At 40.9% G+C, this 21,474-nt stretch overlaps 1 protein-coding gene across 1 annotated transcript in view; it reads left to right on the top strand.

Moving 5' to 3' along the window:
* The window catches only part of Stxbp6 (syntaxin binding protein 6), a 336,345-nt gene that overhangs the window by 233,843 nt on the left and 81,028 nt on the right, over positions 1-21,474 (top strand). Inside the window, exons 3-4 of the mRNA XM_045154208.1 lie at positions 19,077-19,207; positions 20,102-20,267. Of these exons, the coding sequence (XP_045010143.1) occupies positions 19,077-19,207; positions 20,102-20,267 (297 nt within the window). The remainder of the gene's footprint in view (positions 1-19,076; positions 19,208-20,101; positions 20,268-21,474) is intronic.

Genomic DNA, 21,474 nt, shown 5'->3' with positions numbered 1-21,474 from the left:
GGGGGAAGGTAGAATCTCATAGTTGTTTTAATTTGCATTTCCCTGATGATTAGGGATGATGAACATTTTCTTAGGTGTGTATTTTCCACTTGTATTTCTTCCTCTGTGAATTGCCTGTCCAGTTCTTTGCCCCATTGTGTAAGTGGGTTGTTTGACTTTTTATTGCTTAGGCTCTTGAGTTCTTTTTAGATTCTAGAAATTAGGCCTGTGTCAGTTGGGTATTCAACAAATATTTTCTCCCATTATGTGGGGTAATCTATTGGCTCTGCTTATTGTATGTTTGTCTGTGAAGAAACTGTTCAGCTTCATGTGATCCCATTGGTTGAGTGATATTTTTTAAGATCCTGTGCTACTGGCGTTTTGTTCAGGAAGTCTTTTGCCATTCCTATATCATGGAAAGTTACTCCTATTTTTTTCTTCTAGTAGTAACAGAGGTTCCCATCTTATATTGAGATCTTTGATCCATTTGGACTTGATTATTGGGCATGGCGAGATATGTGGATCAAGTTTCAATTTCCTGCATTTGTTTATCCAGTTTGTCCTGCACCATTTATTGAAGATGCTTTTTTCCAGGCTATATTAGTAGGGCTATTGTCAACTATCAAGTAGCTGTACGTACTTGACCCAAAGCTGGTTTCTTGATTCTGTTCCATTGGTCTATACTCTTGTTTATATGCCAGTACCATGCTGCTTTTATTACTATGGCTTTGTAATATAGCTTTAGATCAGGTATGGTGATGCCTCCAGATGTGTTTCTTTTGCTGAGGATATGCTTGGATATCTGCTTTTCCATATGAATTTTGAGATTTTTTTTCTATCTCTTTGAAGAACAAGCTTGTGATTTTGATTGGTATTGCATTAAATCTGTTTTTTGCTTTTGGTAGGATTGCCAGTTTCACCATATTAATTCTGCCTATCCAGGAGCATGGGAGGTCTTTCCATTTTCTCAAGTCCTCCTCAATTTCTTCTTTGAGTGTTTTTATGTTTTTATTGTGTAAATCTTTCACATCCTTGGTTAATTTTATTCCATGGTATTTCATTTGTGTGGTGTTATTGAAAGTGGGAAATGTCACTTATTTCTTTCTCTGTATCTTTGTCATTTGCGTATAGAAAGGCTACTGATTTTTGTGCATTGATTTTGTGTCCTGCTACTTTGCTGAAGGAGTTAATCACCTTTAAGAGTTCTGGGATGGAGGCTCTTGTGTGTCTTATGTATAGAATCATGTCATCTGTGAATAGAGCTAACTTAACTTTTTCCTTTTCAATTTGTATCCCTTTTATTTCATTCTCCTGTCTTATTGCTTGACCTAGAACTTCCAGTACTATATTGAAGAGCAAAGTTGAAAGTGGACACCTCTGTCTTTTTCCTGATCTCAATGGGAATTCCTTCAGTCTCTCCCCATTAAGTATTATTTGGTCTTTAGAGCTTTATATATGGTTTTTATTATATTGAAATATAAACTGACCATGCTATTTCCTTCCAAAGTTTTAATTATGAAGTGATGTTGTATTTTGTCAAAGCCTTTTCCACATCTATCAAAATGATCATGTGATTTTTCTGTGTGTTTAAGCTTCTTTATGTGGTGTATTACATTGACAGATTTCCTTACATTGAACCACCCCTACATTCGTGGGATGAAGTCTACTTGATCAAGTTGGATAATGCTTTTGATGTGTTGTTGAATTTGTTTAGTGAGGATTTTATTCAAGATCTTTGCATCTAAGTTCATCAGGGAGATATGCCTATGGTTTTCTTTTCGTGTGGCATCTCTGCCTGGTTATGGTATTAGGGTGATACTAGCTTCATAAAAGGAGTTGGGGAGATTTTCCTGATCTCCAGTTGTGTGGCACAGTTTGAGAAAGATTGGTTTTAGTTCTTCTACAAACGTTTGATAGAATTCAGCTGAGAAGCCATCTGGTCCTGGACTCTTCTTTTGGGTTATTATTATTATTATTATTATTATTATCTTTTCAGTCTTGATGGGTGTGATAGGTTTGTCTAGGAGATTTAACTGCTCTGAGTTTAGTTTTGGTAGGTGGTATGTGTCCAGGAACTTATCCATTTCAATCATATTATTCAGTTTTGTGGAGTAGAGGTTTGTGAAATGAGTCCTGATAATTCTCCCAATTTCACTTATGTCATTTGTGATCTCTCCTTTTTTGTTCCTAATTTTGTTAATTTGAAGTTTCTCTATTTTTTTTTTTTTTTTTTGCTTGATCAAATTGGCCAGGGGTTTGTCAATCTTGTCTATTTTTTCAAAGAACCTTATCTTTGTTTCAGCAATTTTCTTAACTGTTTTCTTAGTTTCAAATTTATTAGTTCCTGTTATGATCTTAATTATTTCTTCCCTTCTAGAGCTTCTTGGGTTGAATTCTTCTTGCTTTTCCAGTGCCTTTAGGTGGATGGTTAGGTTATTGTTTTGGGATCTCTCTGTCTTTGTTATGAAGGTATCTAGTGCTATGAATGTTCCCCCTGAGGACCACTTTCATTGTGTCCCATAAGTTTTGGTATGATGTGTTCTCATTGTCATTCACTTCTAAAAATTTTGTAATTTCTTTTTTTTTTTTTCTTTTTGAGGTAGGATTTCACTCTAGCTCAGGTGACCTGGAATTCACTATGTAGTCTCAGGGTCTCGAGCTCATGGCGATCCTCCTACCTCTGCCTCCAGAGTGCTGAGATTAAAGGCATGTGCCACCACACCCAGCTTTGAAATTTCATTTTTTATTATGTCCACTACCCATTTATTATTTAAAAGTGGGGTGGTCAGATTCCAGGAGCCAATGGGATTCTTGGTGCATCTTTTGATGTTAATTTCTAGCAATACAGCATTGTGATCTGATATCATGCAGGAAGTTATGTCGATCTTCCTAAATATATGGAGGCATGTTTTGTGACCCAGTATATGATATATTTTAGAGAATGTCCCATGGGCTGCTGAAAAGAATGTGTAGTTTGTGGATTTGGGGTGGAATGTCCTGTAGATATCCTTTAGGTCTAATTATTCTATGGTTTCATTGAGCTTTCTCACTTCCCTGTTGATTTTCTGTTTGGATGATCTGTCTATTGCTGATAATGGAATATTGAAGTCCCCAAATATGATAGTATTGGTGGTTATTTCTGTTTTATTGTCAATTTTGTTTTATATATTTGTGGTCCCTTGTGTTTGGTGCATAAATATTTATGACTGTGATATCCTCTTCATGGATTGTTCCCTTAATAAGTAGGAAGTGGCCTTCTTTGCCTTTTTTTGATTACTTTTGGTTTGAAATCTATTTTATCTGATATTTGTATAGCTACACCTGCTTGATTCTCATTTCCATTTTCTTGGAATATCATTTTCCACCCTTTCACCCTGAGGAGGTTTCTGTCTTTGGTGGTGAAGTGGGTTCCTTGAAGGCAGCAGATTGAGGTGTCTACTTTTCTGATCCACCCTGTTAGCTTGTGTCTCTTGATGGCTGAATTAAAGCCATTAATATTTATGGTAATGACTGTGAGGTTTGATTTGATCCCTGCCATGTTGTGTTGGTTTATGTGGTTTAGTGTTTTCATGGACTTTTAAGTTTTTTGTACCTTCTCTGAGATTGGTTATTGTGATCTGCTTCTTGTAGGCACTTGAGGTTGATTATTTGATTCTTCTTTGTGGAGAATTTCCTGAAATACTCTCTGTAGGTTTGGTTTTCTGGTCATATAGTTGTAAAGCTGTGTTTTCTCATAGAAAGTTTTTCTTCTACCACCTATTAGGAGGGATATTTTTGCTGAGTAGAGTAGTTTGGGTTGGAAGCCATAGGTTCTTAAAATTTGCAGTGCTCCATTCTAGGCCCTTCTGGATTTCAGGGTTTCTATTGAGAAGTCTGAAGTAATTCTGTTTGGTTTACCTTTAAATGTAATGTCTTTTTATTCCTTAGCTGCTTCAGGATTTCCTCCTTCGTGTCAATGTTTAGAGTCTTCATCACAATATGTCTTGGAGAGTTTCTCTTTGGTCCAGTCTCTTTGGAGTTCTGTTAGCTTTTTGTAACTAGTTGGGCCTTTCATTTGAGAGAATGGGAAAGTTTTCTTCATTGATTTTGTTGAATAAGTTTTCCAAGTCATTGGTCTGTATTTCTTCCCCTTCTGGTATTCCCATGACCCAAATGTTAGGACATTTAAGTGTATCCCACAATTCCTTCATGTTCTGTTCACAAAAAAATTTTTAACTTATTGAAACTTTTGGACTCTTGAACATTTTCTTCTGTTTTGTCTTCCAGATCTGAGGTTCTGTCCTCTCCATGGCTGTCTGTCCTTGAGAGCTTATATAGAGGTTGGACTTGTTCAACTAGTTTTGCATTTTCTACTACTTTTCTATGTATAGTGTCCATCCCTCTGCCAAGTTCCCTTTTCACATCATTTTCTGATTTTCTTGTTTCTTCTTGGATTTTATCCTTGCATTTCTTTATGTCTTCATTGAGCTTAGCCATCTGGTTTTTTTATGTCCTCCTTTTTTTACTCTCTTTCAACTTTATTCCCTTTAACTGACTTTGGACCACTCCATTTTCTTATCTATTATGTCTAGTTTAATTCTGACAGCATGCACACAATTATTGGCCCTTTGTTGCCTTTCTGCAAGTTATGCTGTTTGCTTGGTCCAGGTTGCATAGCTTATAACTTCATTTTGGGGTTCTGATCCTAATGTCTCTTCTGTGTTTTGATTGGAGATATCCAATTTAGGACCGGGTGATCTTATTGGACTTAATTGCATTTGAGTTTTTGCATTATTCCTTTTGCATCGTGGTCTTCCCATCTCGGTGTAGGGGCAGAGAGAGCAGGAATGTGGTTGCAAAGGGAAGGGAGAGGGGGACTGAGGTTGTGAGGGGCAGGAGGAGCTGGACTACAGTCATGAGGGGTGGGGGAATGGGGACTGAGGTTGTGAGGGGCAAGGGGAGCAGGACTGCAGTCATGAGGGGTGGGGGAGCGGGGACTGTGGTCAAGAGGGGCAGGGGAGCAGGACTGCAGTCATGAGGGGTGGGGGAGCGGGGACTGTGGTCAAGAGGGGCAGGGGGAGCAGGACTGCAGTCATGAGGGGTGGGGGAGCGGGGACTGTGGTCAAGAGGGGCAGGGGGAGCAGGACTGCAGTCATGAGGGGTGGGGGAGTGGAGACTGTGGTCAAGAGGGGCAGGGGGAGCAGGACTGCAGTCATGAGGGGTGGGGGAGTGGAGACTGTGGTCAAGAGGGGCAGGGGGAGCAGGACTGCAGTCATGAGGGGTGGGGGAGCGGGGACTGTGGTCAAGAGGGGCAGGGGAGCAGGACTGCAGTCATGAGGGGTGGGGGAGCGGGGACTGTGGTCAAGAGGGGCGGGGGAGCAGGACTGAGGTCATGAGGGGTGGGGGAGTGGAGACTGTGGTCAAGAGGGGCAGGGGAGCAGGACTGCAGTCATGAGGGGTGGGGGAGTGGAGACTGTGGTCAAGAGGGGCAGGGGAGCAGGACTGCAGTCATGAGGGGTGGGGGAGCGGGGACTGTGGTCAAGAGGGGCGGGGGGAGCAGGACTGAGGTCATGAGGGGTGGGGGAGTGGAGACTGTGGTCAAGAGGGGCAGGGGAGCAGGACTGCAGTCATGAGGGGTGGGGGAGCGGAGACTGTGGTCAAGAGGGGCAGGGGAGCAGGACTGCAGTCATGAGGGGTGGGGGAGTGGAGACTGTGGTCAAGAGGGGCAGGGGAGCAGGACTGCAGTCATGAGGGGTGGGGGAGCGGGGACTGTGGTCAAGAGGTGCAGGGGGAGCAGGACTGCAGTCATGAGGGGTGGGGGAGCGGGGACTGTGGTCAAGAGGGGCAGGGGAGCAGGACTGCAGTCATGAGGGGTGGGGGAGCGGGGACTGTGGTCAAGAGGGGCAGGGGGAGCAGGACTGCAGTCATGAGGGGTGGGGGAGCAGGGACTGTGGTCAAGAGGGGCAGGGGAGCAGGACTGCAGTCATGAGGGGTGGGGGAGTGGAGACTGTGGTCAAGAGGGGCAGGGGGAGCAGGACTGCAGTCATGAGGGGTGGGGGAGTGGAGACTGTGGTCAAAAGGGGCAGGGGGAGCAGGACTGCAGTCATGAGGGGTGGGGGAGCGGGGACTGTGGTCAAGAGGGGCAGGGGAGCAGGACTGCAGTCATGAGGGGTGGGGGAGTGGAGACTGTGGTCAAAAGGGGCAGGGGGAGCAGGACTGCAGTAATGAGGGGTGGGGGAGCGGGGACTGTGGTCAAGAGGGGCAGGGGGAGCAGGACTGCAGTCATGGGGGGTGGGGGAGCGGGGACTGTGGTCAAGAGGGGCAGGGGGAGCAGGACTGCAGTCATGAGGGGTGGGGGAGCAGGGACTGTGGTCAAGAGGGGCAGGGGAGCAGGACTGCAGTCATGAGGGGTGGGGGAGCGGGGACTGTGGTCAAGAGGGGCAGGGGGAGCAGGACTGCAGTCATGAGGGGTGGGGGAGCGGGGACTGTGGTCAAGAGGGGCAGGGGAGCAGGACTGCAGTCATGAGGGGTGGGGGAGTGGAGACTGTGGTCAAGAGGGGCAGGGGAGCAGGACTGCAGTCATGAGGGGTGGGGGAGTGGAGACTGTGGTCAAGAGGGGCAGGAGAGCAGGACTGCAGTCATGAGGGGTGGGGGAGCGGGGACTGTGGTCAAGAGGGGCAGGAGAGCAGGACTGCAGTCATGAGGGGTGGGGGAGTGGAGACTGTGGTCAAGAGGGGCAGGGGAGCAGGACTGCAGTCATGAGGGGTGGGGGAGTGGAGACTGTGGTCAAGAGGGGCAGGAGAGCAGGACTGCAGTCATGAGGGGTGGGGGAGTGGAGACTGTGGTCAAGAGGGGCAGGAGAGCAGGACTGCAGTCATGAGGGGTGGGGGAGTGGAGACTGTGGTCAAGAGGGGCAGGGGGAGCAGGACTGCAGTCATGAGGGGTGGGGGAGCGGGGACTGTGGTCAAGAGGGGCAGGGGGAGCAGGACTGCAGTCATGAGGGGTGGGGGAGTGGAGACTGTGGTCAAGAGGGGTAGGGGAGCAGGACTGCAGTCATGGGGGGTGGGGGAGCGGGGACTGTGGTCAAGAGGGGCAGGGGGAGCAGGACTGCAGTCATGAGGGGTGGGGGGAGCCGGGTTGCTTTCACACAGGGCTGGAGGCTTGGGGTGGCTTTCACGGAGGGCGGTGGGAGCGGGGTGGCTCTTGTGGAGGGCAGCTGGAATGGAATGATCCCCATGCACAGTGGTGCTGGTGCAGCTATGCTGGCCTGTGAGCCCTTGGTTGCAGTTAATGCAGGAGGAACCTGTGGCTGCAGCAATGGCTAGGACAACTGCTTGAGGGGATTAGAGGCCCAATGGGCCACTGGAGAGCATGGGAATAAGCCAATTCCCTGTTTCGCCCCTCCATGCCCTTCCATTGGAGGTCAGTTAGAGTCTGTCCCCGCTAGAATTTCCTTTCCTTCCCTGGGAGATGCTGTGCAGTTAGGTAGATACCATCTTGACAGGAAGCCTCTTATAAGAAGTTTTAACTACAAAATTTCTCTCCTATTTATAACTGGAATTTAATTAATGATACCTATTACTTCAGAAACTAATGAGCAGAGACAGGAATTAAATCTTAATACTCCACTTTATTCAGAAAGCCAGCAATCTAAGACAGTGGGTTAATATCCTAGAGGTCTATCTTACATCTCCTCTTTAGCCAGCAGATTATGTAGGTAGTGGAAACAAAGATAGTCATCCAGTATTTAGTGTTCTCTCTCTGGTCCACTGGTCAGCTCTGTCCTTGAAATTCATGGTATTGGTGCTTTTCTCCTTTTTACCTCCTGCACTTTTTCTTCATTTCTATCTCTTTTTGTGCAGCTGGAGTTTTATGTATACAGATATTTTAATTCTTCTACTCACCATTGGAATATGTCTAGGTTAACTCAAAACCAGCAAACCACTGGGCAATTTACAATGTGTGCTTCCAGATTTCTTTTGATAATATGAAATGAAAATATACCCTTTCAATATAGAATACAAAGTAACCCCATCTTTCACCTATAATGTTTTATTTTTCTTGTTATGTGTGTGGTGATTTCTTGGTGTCTTTTTTTTTCCTCCTACTTGTGGTTGCTATAATAATTCTCTTCTCCAGTAAGAAAATGTTCAAATCCCTTAATATGGTGGCCTGATTTTTGAGACTAAACAGTTTAACCTGAAAGAGGTCTTTGCTTTACTTATGGTTTCTGGAAGGCAAAAGAACTCATCTTTTTCTTGGAGAGCCCTTTATTTACTTACCAATTCTTTTTTTTTTTTTTTTTTTTATTTATTTGAGAGCAACAGACACAGAGAGAAAGACAGATAGAGGGGGAGAGAGAGAATGGGCGCGCCAGGGCTTCCAGCCACTGCAAACGAATTCCAGACGCGTGCGCCCCCTTGTGCATCTGGCTAACGTGGGACCGGGAGAACCGAGCCTCGAACCGGGGTCCTTAGGCTTCACAGGCAAGCGCTTAACCGCTAAGCTATCTCTCCAGCCCCTAATTCTTTTTTATGTATGTATCAAATTTCACCTTGTTTCAGTTTATTATATAACAATCATCACAGTCCTAGTTTGGGAGCAGCAGTGGGAACTCAAGCACTTAAGCTTTCTGATTTCAGATTTTAATATTTAATAGTAGAAGATTATATGTGCTATACTTGAATCTATCATCAACTTGAAATAGACGTGTATCCTTGCTTTTTAAAAATAAAAATCTATATCATTTGGGGTTTTTTAAAGTAAAATTGTGAATTAGATAAAAAATAGACTAGATTTCTCAAAGTATCAATTAGATATCATAGGAGACTATGGTACTGAATTTATACATCCAAAAGCCTTACTGCCTCCTTATTTATTGATAACTTGAAAATGTTAAAATAAGCTACTGCTTCCAGCAAATTGTGTGAGTCTGTTTCTTTTCTTTTTTTTAATTAATTATGTACACAGTGTGTATACAGCCATGTTGACACATCGTTGGCCTCCTCCCTGTCCTGCCCCCTCCGCAGGGACCCTCCTCATTGGGGAATATGGGTCATGCATTTGGGGGATAGCCATCAGTTATGGGAAAAGGCAAGGTCTTTCTGCCCCGTCTTCTGCAAATTTCCTGGAGCCATAATGGGTTCGTTTTAGGTCTACTTCAATGATGAGGTCTTGGGAGCCTTTGTGTCTCTGTATATCTGAGTTGGTAGGCATTGAATTACTTGCTATATTAATGGTTATTAAATACTAGCAATTAATAGCATGTATAGTACTAACAGCATGTTTGATGCAAGGTGTTCTTATATTTCTCCATCTACTAAAGGACTTATTCAAAGTATAGCTTCTTTATAAAGGAATATTTTTTTGTATATAAATGATCTCTGTTTTGGCTCTGCTTTGGAGAAACTCCATAGATACCACCATCATTATCATCATCATTTCATCTCCATTTCCTTCTACACTTCATTCAATTTGGAGATGAGATTTGAATAGTTGGAAGTAGTATACTAGGAAGAACTGGTACCAAATAAATAATCTTTTGTATAGAAAATGTCTTTCTCTGCAATTAGACCTTTATGAGACTGGGAATGTCCCCTTCCTAAATACCTCTTCCTTCCCTGGAGGACTGAAGGAATGGGAACTTCTCAAGGGCATTCTACATTCATCTCCACTGGCCCAATGCTCATGACAGAAATGCCACCATTTTTGTCTGCATTTGAATTTTTTAAAAGTTCTTATTGAAACATTCAGATTTACAAATACTATTTACCTCATTTATGTCCTACCAGAATCTGTACAGAATCATAAATATAGAGAGACTGTAGTACCTAAGTTGGGAAGAAGGAGAAGGGAGCCCCAAAGACAAATCTGAACATTTTAGAAATTAAACATATCAGAAATTGGTCATCTTTTGGAACACAGGCACTTAAGAGGTCCCAGCACACCCTGAGAAATAGTGTAAGAAGCAAAACTCATCCTATGTTGAGAGCCCTATGCTCCACTCCCCACTAACTATAGCAGTGTTGAGGATTCCCTCTTCTGAAAGTACTTAAGGTAATAATACATAAACTTCCAATTTTAAGTTTTATAAACTTCAGCATCCTCACCTGATAAAATTGATGCAGCCTAAGATCTGAAATGCATTTCTCATGCATATTATGAAATACACCTGGAATTTGGGTTTTACATTAGCATCTAAAGAGGGCTGCAGAGAAACCAGTTACAAATTATTTCTTACCTGGTCCTGCTCTTGCCATATCAGCACACAGAATCCATGCTCAATTTTGCTTTGAATTCCTGAATCCACCCTGCAGACTATCTCAGCTTCTACTGTTTTTTGCTGTTTTGTTTTGTTTGTCTCACCTCTGACTCAGTCAATGAATAGGGCAGGTAAAACTCTATGTGTACACTGCTTTTTTTCTTGCTCCAAATTGTATATTTCTCATTAAAAGTCTTGAACACTGGGCTGGAGAGATGGCTCTGCAGTTAAGGCATTTGCCTGAAAAAGTCTTGAACTCAAAATGTCTGGCTAACTTAGCAAGAAGATGAGAGACACCATCAACTCTGACCTTCATTTACATGTACATGTACATATGAGAGGACCATGCATGATGAAAATGGAAGGTATCTGAAGTATGCAGATGCAATGAATTCTACACTTCAGTCACATCAAATTGCAATTGTGGATGTGTTTCCTTTTATGGTTTGTAAGATTGTATGTCAACTTGACAAGACCTAGAATCACTTGTGAGGGATTATCTTGATTAAATTCATTGAGGTGGGAAGACCCACCTTAATTGTGGATAGCACTATTCCATGGGCTGGGGTCTTGGACTACAGAAAAAGTAGAGTTGGTCGCCTTTGGTTAGAGAAGCTTCTTACTACATATGGTGGTAACTACTGGGGAGACTCAAAACCCATGAAAGTGCTGAGAATAAGTGACTGTTGAGCGCTCAGCACTAAATAAGATAGCTATATCATACCCTTGAAGACTTAGGGAACATTTTATGCAAGAGTGGATGAAAGGAATGTAAGAACCAGAGGATGGAGAGAAGCACCATGAAATGCTGTCTTTCGGACATGAAGTGATTGTTGCATTTATGACCTCACAGCATCACTCATGACCTTCAGAAAACATGCATAAGAGTGGGCCCATTAACATTTTCATCATGGTTAGTGGAGAAAAAAACAGATTAAAATAGAACAGCTCAATGGAAAGAGAGGATCCAGTAGAAAGGGGACAAAAGAAGGTAATGAGAGAGGGTTAGGATCAAACACATTATGTACATATGTGAAATTGTCAATAAAATATTTTTAAATGATAATACATAAAAGAAGAGCTACCTGAGCAGCAGCATTCACATCTCCACTTCTTCACTGTTGAACTGAGTGTGACCAGCGCCTGCTGCCGTGCTCCCCTGCCGCCATGGACGTTACTGAAAACTGAAGTAAACCCTTTCTCTCTTAGCCTTTCATCTCAGCTAACAGAAGGCAGCTAAACAGTTTGTTTCTGTTTTTAATTTGCAAAAGTGGCCACACAGACTTATAGGAAGACTTGGTTTAAGTTTAATATTTAAGGGATATGTTTATACAAATAGTAATAAATTTATAACACTCCTACAAACTATAAGCTAGAAGGGATGTAAAGGTAGTGAAAAATCAAAATATTTATATGCTGATCACTGTTTCCCTCGAAATAGTTTAAGGTGGAGGTAGTTAGTGGCATCTCAGGCAAAACTAACTTTGAACGGTTAAAAGATGGTGCTATATATACTGAGATTATGAGGGGAGATAATGTGTCTTTTTCAACAAGGTTATTTATTCACCAGTATTAACTGAAAGGGAGACTCTTGTTTTACAGTTCTTCACAGAGCTCTTCTGTTTCATACAACAGGCAATAATGTGTACTTACTTGTCTTTCCTTTTCTCATCAGTTTGTTTTTTCTTCCACCAATTCCACTCCCTTGGCTTGCGACAAGGCCAAGTTTGCTATGGTTATGTAGTATGGTTTTAATTGGCTGGATCTATTATTATTATCATCATTAATTATTTCCTTTTTTAAGGAAATATTCATTCATTTGTTTGTTTGTTTACTTGTAAGCAGAGAGACACACACAGTGAGAGAGAATGGGACTCTTAACTGCTGTAAATTAACTTTAGACCCATGTGGCACTTTGTGCATCTGGTTTTATGTGGGTACTAGGGAGTTGAACCTGCAACTGGGATTCATTTGCAATGTTTGGAGGCCCTGATGTGCCCATTCTCTCTGTCTCTCAAATAAATAAATAAAATATATATTTTTTAAAAGGATGTTTTAGAACATTCATTCAGGTGAAGTTTGTATACACATGAGTAATGATCATATACTAGACTTAATATTTTGCACCACTGATTCCTAACCATAGCTAAGATCTCAGATCAAATCTACATGCAACTTAAAGAAGAGATATGAAGCTGGTCTTTGTTCCAGAGCAAATAGCAAAAAAGACCTGGAATTGTATGCCTCTAGGCTCTACCTCTTCTGGTTCTGATGCCTATGCAGGAAGCACAGGCTGCCAGGAATAGAAGGAGGGATCAAAAAAGCATTCACCTTGGAAAACCCCAAAATTTACTGAATGAGTCCCAATATATACAACACAGTGATTCTAGAGAGGTCATTGTATTATATTTAGGAGAGCTTCCATATTGTGATAGTCTTGAACACCTGTCTCCACTTGCCAATCACCCATTTACCAAAGAATTACCCTCACATGCCAAGACCTCTGTCTTTGAAGTAATAGCATGTACATTTTATTTGTATGTGTCATGCTGTTTTCTATTTAAAGAAGGCAAAGTTGTGAGCCTATTCATGACTTTAATGTATTTTGCCTTTCACTAACTTATTTAAGTAACAGTGTAAGCTTATTTAAAGACAAATATTAAGGAAATCATTCAGGAAACTATAAAAATCACAGCAAGCAGTATCATTAGAAAGTAATGCTTCAATCAATCTTTATTTAATGAGAATCCCATGCCAAATAAAATGTGACATTTGACACTACAGCAACAATTTACAGTGGGAAGAACACTGGCCTTGAAGCTCATCGTATTAGTTGTACTTTTTCCAATACATACCTTACTGGAAGGACAGCTTGTCATGTGTCTCAGTTTTGTTATCTACCAAATAATGGGAGGCTGTGTTTCTCACACATATTGACCATCTCAAGATAGAAAATCAGAAATGAGATAAAAGATATTTCTAATGGCATACTATTTTTAAAAGTATTTTGTCACTGTATAGATATAGAATCTTATGTCCCAATGTAACAATCAGGTTCACATTGCTGGCAGAAATCACCTGACCAAAATCAGCTTGTGGGAAAAAAAGGGGGGGAGTGAATTATTTTGGCTTACAGGCTTGAAAAGAAGCTCCATGATGTCAGGGTTAAATGATGGCATGAGCAGAGGATGAACATTACCTCTGGCCTACATCAGGTGGCCAACAGCAATAAGAAAATGTGCCAAAAACTGGCAAGGGGAAACTGGCTATAATATGCATAAGCCTGCACCCAACAATACATTGCCTCCAAGAGGCTCTAATTCCCAAATCTCCATAAGCTGGGAACATAGCATTCAAAACACCAAAATTCATGGGGGATACCGGAATCAAGCCAGTACATTCTGCCCCTAGACCCCATAAACTGATAATCATCCATGATGTAAAATGCAATGTATTCAGTCCATCTTTAAAAGACCCCATAGTTTTTTTTTATCAATCCTAATGATGTTCAAACATTCCCATAGTCCAAGATCTTTTAACTGGGCCATAATACCAACCCCACCACCACCACCAAAACCCATAATGGCACAGACTAAGCATTCACATTGTAAAATGTGGCATTACTGCATTCAGGTCTTTCAACTCTGACTAGAATGGTCCATGAAGCTGTAATTACAGCACTGCAAGTCTTCTCTTTGGCCAAGGTTTCAAATCCTTCCACATTCCTCTTGAAAATTAGCTCCAAAAGGCCAAAGCCACACAGGTTTCAAGCAACAATGATACCACGGTTCGTAATAGCTTTACTGTTTCATCAGGTTCATATTGCTGGTAGAAATCACCTGACCCAACAACAGGAGAGTGTACCAAACATTGGCAAAGGGAGACTGTCTATAACACCCATAAGCCCGCCCCCAACAATACACTGTCTCCTGGAGTCTTTAATTTCCAAATCTCCATCAGCTGGGGACCTAGCATTCAAAACATTTAAGTTTAAACTGGGTGTGGTGGTGCACGCCTTTAATCCTAGCACTCGGGAGGCAGAAGTAGGAGGATCACCATGAGTTCGAGGCCACCCTGAGACTACATAGAGAATTCCAGGTCAGCCTGAGCTAAAGTGAGACCCTACTTCATAAAACAAATAAAATAAAATAAAATCTAAGTTTATGGGGGACACCTGAATCAAACCACCACACTCAAACCGTAGGAAGTAGCTTGCATCTATGTGGGAACTTACCCACATTATATGTTTTAGGACAGAGGACATGACAACAGTCTTCTTTGGGTTCTTCACAAATGTCTCAGAAAAGCAAAATTTGAATATTTTGTCTGGGCTTGAAATGAATCCTTTTTCTTAATGGAAATAGTTCTGTGTTAGAAATATGTGAAAGGAAACGTGCTCGGATAAAGTGATTGCAGAAGTGTCTTTTGGCATAGTTGACCTATAAGCTTAAATCTAAATAATAAGCAAGAGGTATTCCTGAGAAGACAAGAAAAATTGCATTTGTACAAAGGCAATCACTTGTGCCAAGGCTCTGGAGCAGGACTTTCTCAGAATCAAAAGGTAGCTGAAGCTTGGTGGGCAGAAAAAAAAAAAAAAAAAGTGGGATGAGATGTGTTTAAATTCAAAAGCAGATCAGATAGGACTTTGCAGGTCATGGGAAGAGGCTTGCATTTTATTCTGAATGCTTTGAGATCTACTGAGTTTGTAAAAGATAGCTTAGTTATCTACATTTAAGTTTGAATGGACACCTTGGTCACAGGCTAGTTTGGGGGAAATATTAGAAATCCACACTAGAGATCATGAGACATAACTACTTCCCAGAACCCATTTGATTTTCTTAAACTCTAATTTGGTCCTTATAGCACCTCACCCCAACACCTCAGAAGACTTATATTTTGCTTATTAAATGTTTGCATTGTTTTTATTCCCCTGTTGCAACCTATTTTTTTTTATTAGAATCATATCTTATTCAATCTAGAAATTGTCCACAAAAGCTAACTTTTCCATAAACATTTCTTAAATGAGTAAATGCATAAATCCAGTGGTTTTTAACCTCAAAGTTAACTGGGAGGAGTTAAAGCATGAGTGTTTGAGGCCATATCCCCAGGGGTTCCTAGGCACATAGTTCATGTTTCTAGACACTTCCAGGTAATTCTGATGTACAGTCAGTATTGAGAAGCCAGGAAATCAGCTGATTCTGTATGCACTACAATATTACTTGGGACTGTCATGTCCACCTGTTCCTTTACATGTCTGTATCTTTCTGTCAAGGCCTAACACAAATGCCTTGGTTGTCTGACCTTTAAACTTATTAAAATAATGAATTTAAGAATTTATAGCATAAAGGTAATGAGGTATTCATCAGTTTAACATCGTTACTCGCGGTCTCTGTCTGGGTGTTTCTAGGTTCCTAGCACCTTATTCAAAGAATTGGAAAAGACACAAAGGAAGGTAAAACAGCAAGAAACCTTAAAAGCATAGCATTAAAAATAAAAGGTAAAGGAAAGGAAAATGTACTGCAAAAAGACCAGTGGGATCCTTGAGCTAGATTGCCCAAGAACAGTGGGTCACTGTTTGGGCCTTCATCTTATGAATCTAGCAGGAGGAGCTGTTGATTTAGAAGATATAGTATGGGTAGTTCTTTGTTTTGATTGGAAGACTTGAGTTAGAACTTTTTCTCTACTGCATATGTTGCTTCCTATGACAAATCGAATTTTAGTAAAATACATGCCTAGTTATCCATGGATGTAAGCTGGAAGAAAGATTCTTCCTAAAGGTTCACTCAGTGTACAATTCACCTACTGAGCATGTACCCAGAACCAGCTCAGGTCAGATGGCACCATCTCCCAACCCCTGATAGATCTGAGAACAGATTTGAATAGAAACTGACCACCAAGGGGAAGTAATTATTGGTCGCTAGGGGAGAAAGACATACTCAATTGTTTGGAATGAAGTATACATGCAGCTGTATGCCAGCGGGGGTACCAGTTTACCAACAGGTTGCTAGGTACATTGTTAGGAAAAGGATGTGTTTCCTGTCCAAACCAAGCAGTGTTCCTGTTTCTAAACTATTCCCTATGCTTGTCTGTCTCAGAATCACTTACCTGGGTAACTAAGCTGCCCTTTCCAGGGGTACTTTCAATTAGCTTTCATTTCAAAGTAGATAAACTGCTTCTTTCCTAGACAGATAGAATGTGAGTGACTCACATTTGTTTTTTATCAGCTATAGACCCTCATCATACATAAATAGGGAAGGGGTTAGACCACTGCTCCTTCAAATTTGTTACTTATAAAGCCTGACATGGGATACTTGTACAAGTGTTTTGTATTTCAGAAGGATGAAGTTTTGTTGACTTCTCTATAAGGTGTATACAATATCATATTTCAATGCACCTTAAATGTTTGAGATAACAAAAATTAATCCAAACTAGGCTCAGCACCCAAGAAAACTAACCAGATGCCAAGAACTGGGCAAGCAGTACGCTAATGGTATAGGGGAGGGAAGGCAGGAATGGATAAGAGTTAATACTGTTATAACCTTTAAAGTGCTCACTTGATAGCATGATTACTCTTGAGGAATTGGGTGGGGACATTTGCCATTGTGGGTGGGTTCCTGCCTGCTTCATTTCAGTAACAAATTTTAGTGGAACTTGACTTCTTAAAATGTGAGTCTTAGATATGCCAGGAATATACAGTGACCCTCCATTGTGTCTGTGCTTTTATAATGTTGTAAATTACTTGGAAACAAATGGAGCAGATGTAAAAATAGGAGTTCATAACAAATTTAACTGAAGTTAGGAGGAAGGCCCGTTTCCCAGGATGCTGAAATGTCCTATGATTTACATAAACAAGAGAGGAAATCCTCTTTGTGTTTTCAGGGGTGTGTGTCTAATACAGAAACTCATGTTTTCCTGTTATTGAAAAGTATTACTTAATCTTTTAAGCACATTTCAGGTCCTGTGTGTGTTCCAGGTGTGTTCTTTTTTTTAACAAGCAAGCATAAGAACAAAGTACAACCGTCAGAGAAGCCTATTAACTAGGTCTCCCATTTGTATCATAGAATACACACACACACACACACACACACACACACACACACACACACACACACAAATAAATGAATCAAAATAAATGGAAGAACAGAAGCCTGGGCACACTGGTAATATTTTCTGACTTTATTTAGACAAATAGTTACTTCTAATGAGCCTGAGGCCTATTAAGAGAAGCCATTTTGTGATTGAAGACTAAAAAAGGTCTGTGATTTTGAGTACTAAGGTGATAATGACTGCTTAACCATGAATATAAGTGAAATTGATGTGAAATGTGTTGAAGTATTTAGACAAATATAACTGAAATAATTGGTAATAAACTGATGCCTTCTTTGAAGTCTAAATTCTGGTGAGGAGTAAAGAGATTATACTGAGGCCATAAAGTCAGCCTTTGTGCTGGGCCCATGTGATTCTCACCAAAGCTAAAAGCCACTTTTCATTCTCTTTCCTTGGGCTTCTTTCTCCTATTTGAATGACCACAGACACCAAAAACTGAAATAGATTATGGAATGCTGAACAATAGAGGTGTCTCATTACCAGTTATTATTGGAGCCCTCATTCCTGGAGGATTACTTTGTCACCTGCATATTTACTGCAAACAAAGACAAAAATATACCACAGACATTAAAACAGTAATTGCAATGAAAGGCACTGATACCAGTAGGATTTTGTGCTTTCTTTAGCTCCTTCATGGCATCATTTCTATTTAACCACTACATCTAGGGAAAGTGTTCTTTTTATTGGGTTTTCTGAGATAGGATCTAACTCTATCCCAGGCTGACTTGGAACCTAGGCCAGCTACAAACTCACAGTGACCCTCAGGCCTCTCCCCATACTTGAGTCTTTGAATCACAAAGCAAGCAAATAAAGAAATATTTGGGATACCTCTCTACTGGTACCTGTGTTTGCCATCATATGATAGGTGATGCCATTTGTGCACAGGAAGGGAAGAACTGTTTGAGGCTGGGAGGATTGTCATGGTCCTACAGGTGTAGTGACTCAGGAATTCATGCTGTTGCATTGTGCCCTGAATGACAAGTGAAATCATAATCAGATACAAACTAGATACAAAACAAACTGGGTCATATTATAAAGCCAAATGCTATTTATTTATTTGTTTATAACTCGGTGAAGTGTTACTCCTTATCATTGAAGCCTCGTATATTTTCACTAGGTTATAAAGCGATAAATAAGAATTACAGCTCCGCAGGCTAGAGAGATGGCTTAGCAGTTAAGCACTTGCCTATGAAGCCTAAGGACCCCATTCCAGGCTCCATTCTCCAGTATGTTAGCCAGATGCACAAGGGAACACACATGTCTGGAGTTTGCTTGCAGTGGCTGGAGGCCCTGGAGGGCTCTCTCTGTCCTCTCCCCCCTTCTCTCTGTCTATCTCTCTCAAATAAATAATAAGAATAAACAAAAACATTAAAGAAAAGAATTACAGCTCCCCAAGAAACCAATAACCACTTCACTTAAAAGTTGGCTTTGCTAATGAACCCCATTGGGTGTCTACCTTCCTTGTGTCCTTGCCCTGCACTTGTGCCTCCAGTAAAGGTTCTTGGTGCTGTTCAGTTAAGTTGTTTTCAGTTTAATTGGATGAAGACCTGAGTGAAGCAGATTTTACAATTATAAACTGCTTTGAGAGAAGAGCGTATTCCTTTGACTTCTTTTGCAGTCACCCTCACCAAAGCCATTCTCTGTCTCCCTCTCTGGCTCTCCACCCTTCTCAAATATGCACAGTACCACATAGAGTGAAGAGATCAACCAATCTGCATGCCCACTAACCTGAGTGGTCTTTTCTTGGCAGTAACAAACAAGAAACCTACACAAGCATCTATTACGAAGGTCAAACAGTTTGAGGGCTCCACATCATTTGTTCGGAGATCACAGTGGATGCTTGAGCAGCTTCGCCAGGTTAATGGCATCGATCCTAATCGGGTGAGTGAATTTTCCAATGCTGAGAAAAGACATTCTTTTCACAAGATTGACCTTAATATTGCTGGTGGTGGTTGGAATCAATCTTACAAGGCCATTTTTCAATTTCAGTTATAGTGACCAAAACTTCTTGGTGACTATTCCTTTATGGGAAATTACAAATCTTTTATTATGTTTGATGGAGGCACCTATAGGAATGCATATGGAAGAAATTCTGCCTCCAGTAATGTTTGTCAGCATAGGACATGGTTCAAAGAATAATGTCCATTACTACCAGTAAAAAAGCACCAGGCTCATCAAAGTTTCATTTGTCTCCTAATACCAATAAATTAATAGCATCTAAAAAATATATATATTGGGATTCCATTTGATTTAATGAGAGAAATATGACATTATGACATTTACCTATTCAAAGTGCCAATTTCCTTTTGTGTGGATGCATACATACTACCCTAAAAGATCAATAATAAAGAAGAAAGTAATTTTTTTTTTTTACTAAACTCTAAAATAGCACAGTAAAATCTTTCCTTACCTACATGTAAAGAAGGGCATTGATAAAGATTAATTATGAAAACCTGAATGAATTCTTTTTCCTAATAATTGGAAAGAGAGTATGTTGTCATAGTTCTGATATAAGGCAGTGTACATAGTTAAGCTATCTATTTATCTTGACCTTTGCAATACAAGCTTCCTGAAGACATTTATAAATGCTGTAAGACTGGGATTTGCATAGTAAACAGAGAAAAGCATATGCACCTGATCTTTGATCTTAAGGAAAATGAGCCTTATGGTTGCTATCAGAGATTTTGTTTTAGCCTTTATGTGTCTTTTGACAGAGAAAGCTGGGAACAGCCATTTTTATAAGTTAGGATACAGTCATTTCACTGTCTTTTCCAGGATTCTGCAGAATTTGATTTGTTATTCGAAAATGCTTTTGACCAGTGGGTAGCCAGCACAGCCTCAGAGAAGTGTACCTTCTTCCAGATCCTCCACCATACCTGCCAGAGGTACCTGACAGATAGGAAACCGGAGTTTATTAACTGCCAATCCAAAATTATGGGAGGTGAGTAGGGATTTGTATTATGTTAGTTAGTCAGTCTATTTTCTTAGATACTGAGCAAATAATTAAACAAAAAAATCAAAAATTCAGAACTAGAAGACACTGGGGAGTTTCCTGTGTGCTGAATCCATACGCAGTGGCTTTTTTTTTTTTTTTTTTTTTTTTTCCTCTAAGGTAAAAGCTTGTCTTTTTGGAATTACCTACTGGGCTAAGATTATTTGTGCTATGAGAATGAGCCTGTCCCTGTTTTTTTTGAAAACCCTGTAGTTTGGTTTCGTTTCTACTTTTTCTCTAATTTCGTTGTGTTCCTTCCTCCTATGATTTCTCAAGGTTTTTTAATTACTAAATAAAGATTCCAACATATGCTGTCATTTTCTATGTTACTTACTTTGCAACTGTGTCAGAATACTTGACAGAGAAACTTAAGGGATTTGATCCTGAGTCAGGGAAGTTCAGTTGTTAATGGTGGGGAAGGCATGGAGCCTAATGTGGCTGGGTGGCTGGGTCCATGACAGAGGGAGCTTACAGTATAACCTGTTACTTCCCAGTAGATGAAGAAGCAGATAGAAGGAAATTGGACCAAAAGCAGAACTGGCCCATAATCATTAAACATGCTTCTTTCACCCTACACATGCCAGCTGGGCCCCATATTCAAAGATTCCACAGCCTGCCATGACAGCACCATCAGCTAGGGACCAAATGTTCAAACACATGAGCCTATGGATGGCATTTCGTGTTCAAACCCTAGCATTTTTTGCCAGACAACAACCAGTCTACTTTGTCAGGAACAGCACACAGAGATGATTTAGGGCACGTGTTAACAAGCCAGTGTTGTAGGGTACTGATACAGTGTTGCAGGGTATAAGCACGGACAACACAATGAGAAACATTTATAGGATACTTACATGTTCCTTTCAGGTAGCAAGTCCTGCCAGAGAATTTAATCTGTTAACAAAACACATAAGTTTTGCCAATCACTCTGAGTTGTAGAAAATATTTTATATCGTTGTGTTTTTCACTGACCTATTTTTGAAAAAAAATGTTTTAAAATGTGTTAGCTTTTTCTTAGATGCTAAGAGAAGATAACAGGAGCAATACATCTCCTCCTTGGACTGTATGTGTCATTCATGTGATATGGGGTAGAAAGCACTGTCCTGTGCTACAAATAATGTACACACTCACTTTGCCACAATCTGCTAGATGTTCCCTA

This window comes from Jaculus jaculus, chromosome 7 (assembly GCF_020740685.1).
Source record: "Jaculus jaculus isolate mJacJac1 chromosome 7, mJacJac1.mat.Y.cur, whole genome shotgun sequence".
Taxonomy (NCBI): domain Eukaryota; kingdom Metazoa; phylum Chordata; class Mammalia; order Rodentia; family Dipodidae; genus Jaculus; species Jaculus jaculus.
The sequence above is the reverse complement of the archived record's forward strand: the minus strand, read 5'-3'. Positions and strand labels throughout refer to the sequence as shown.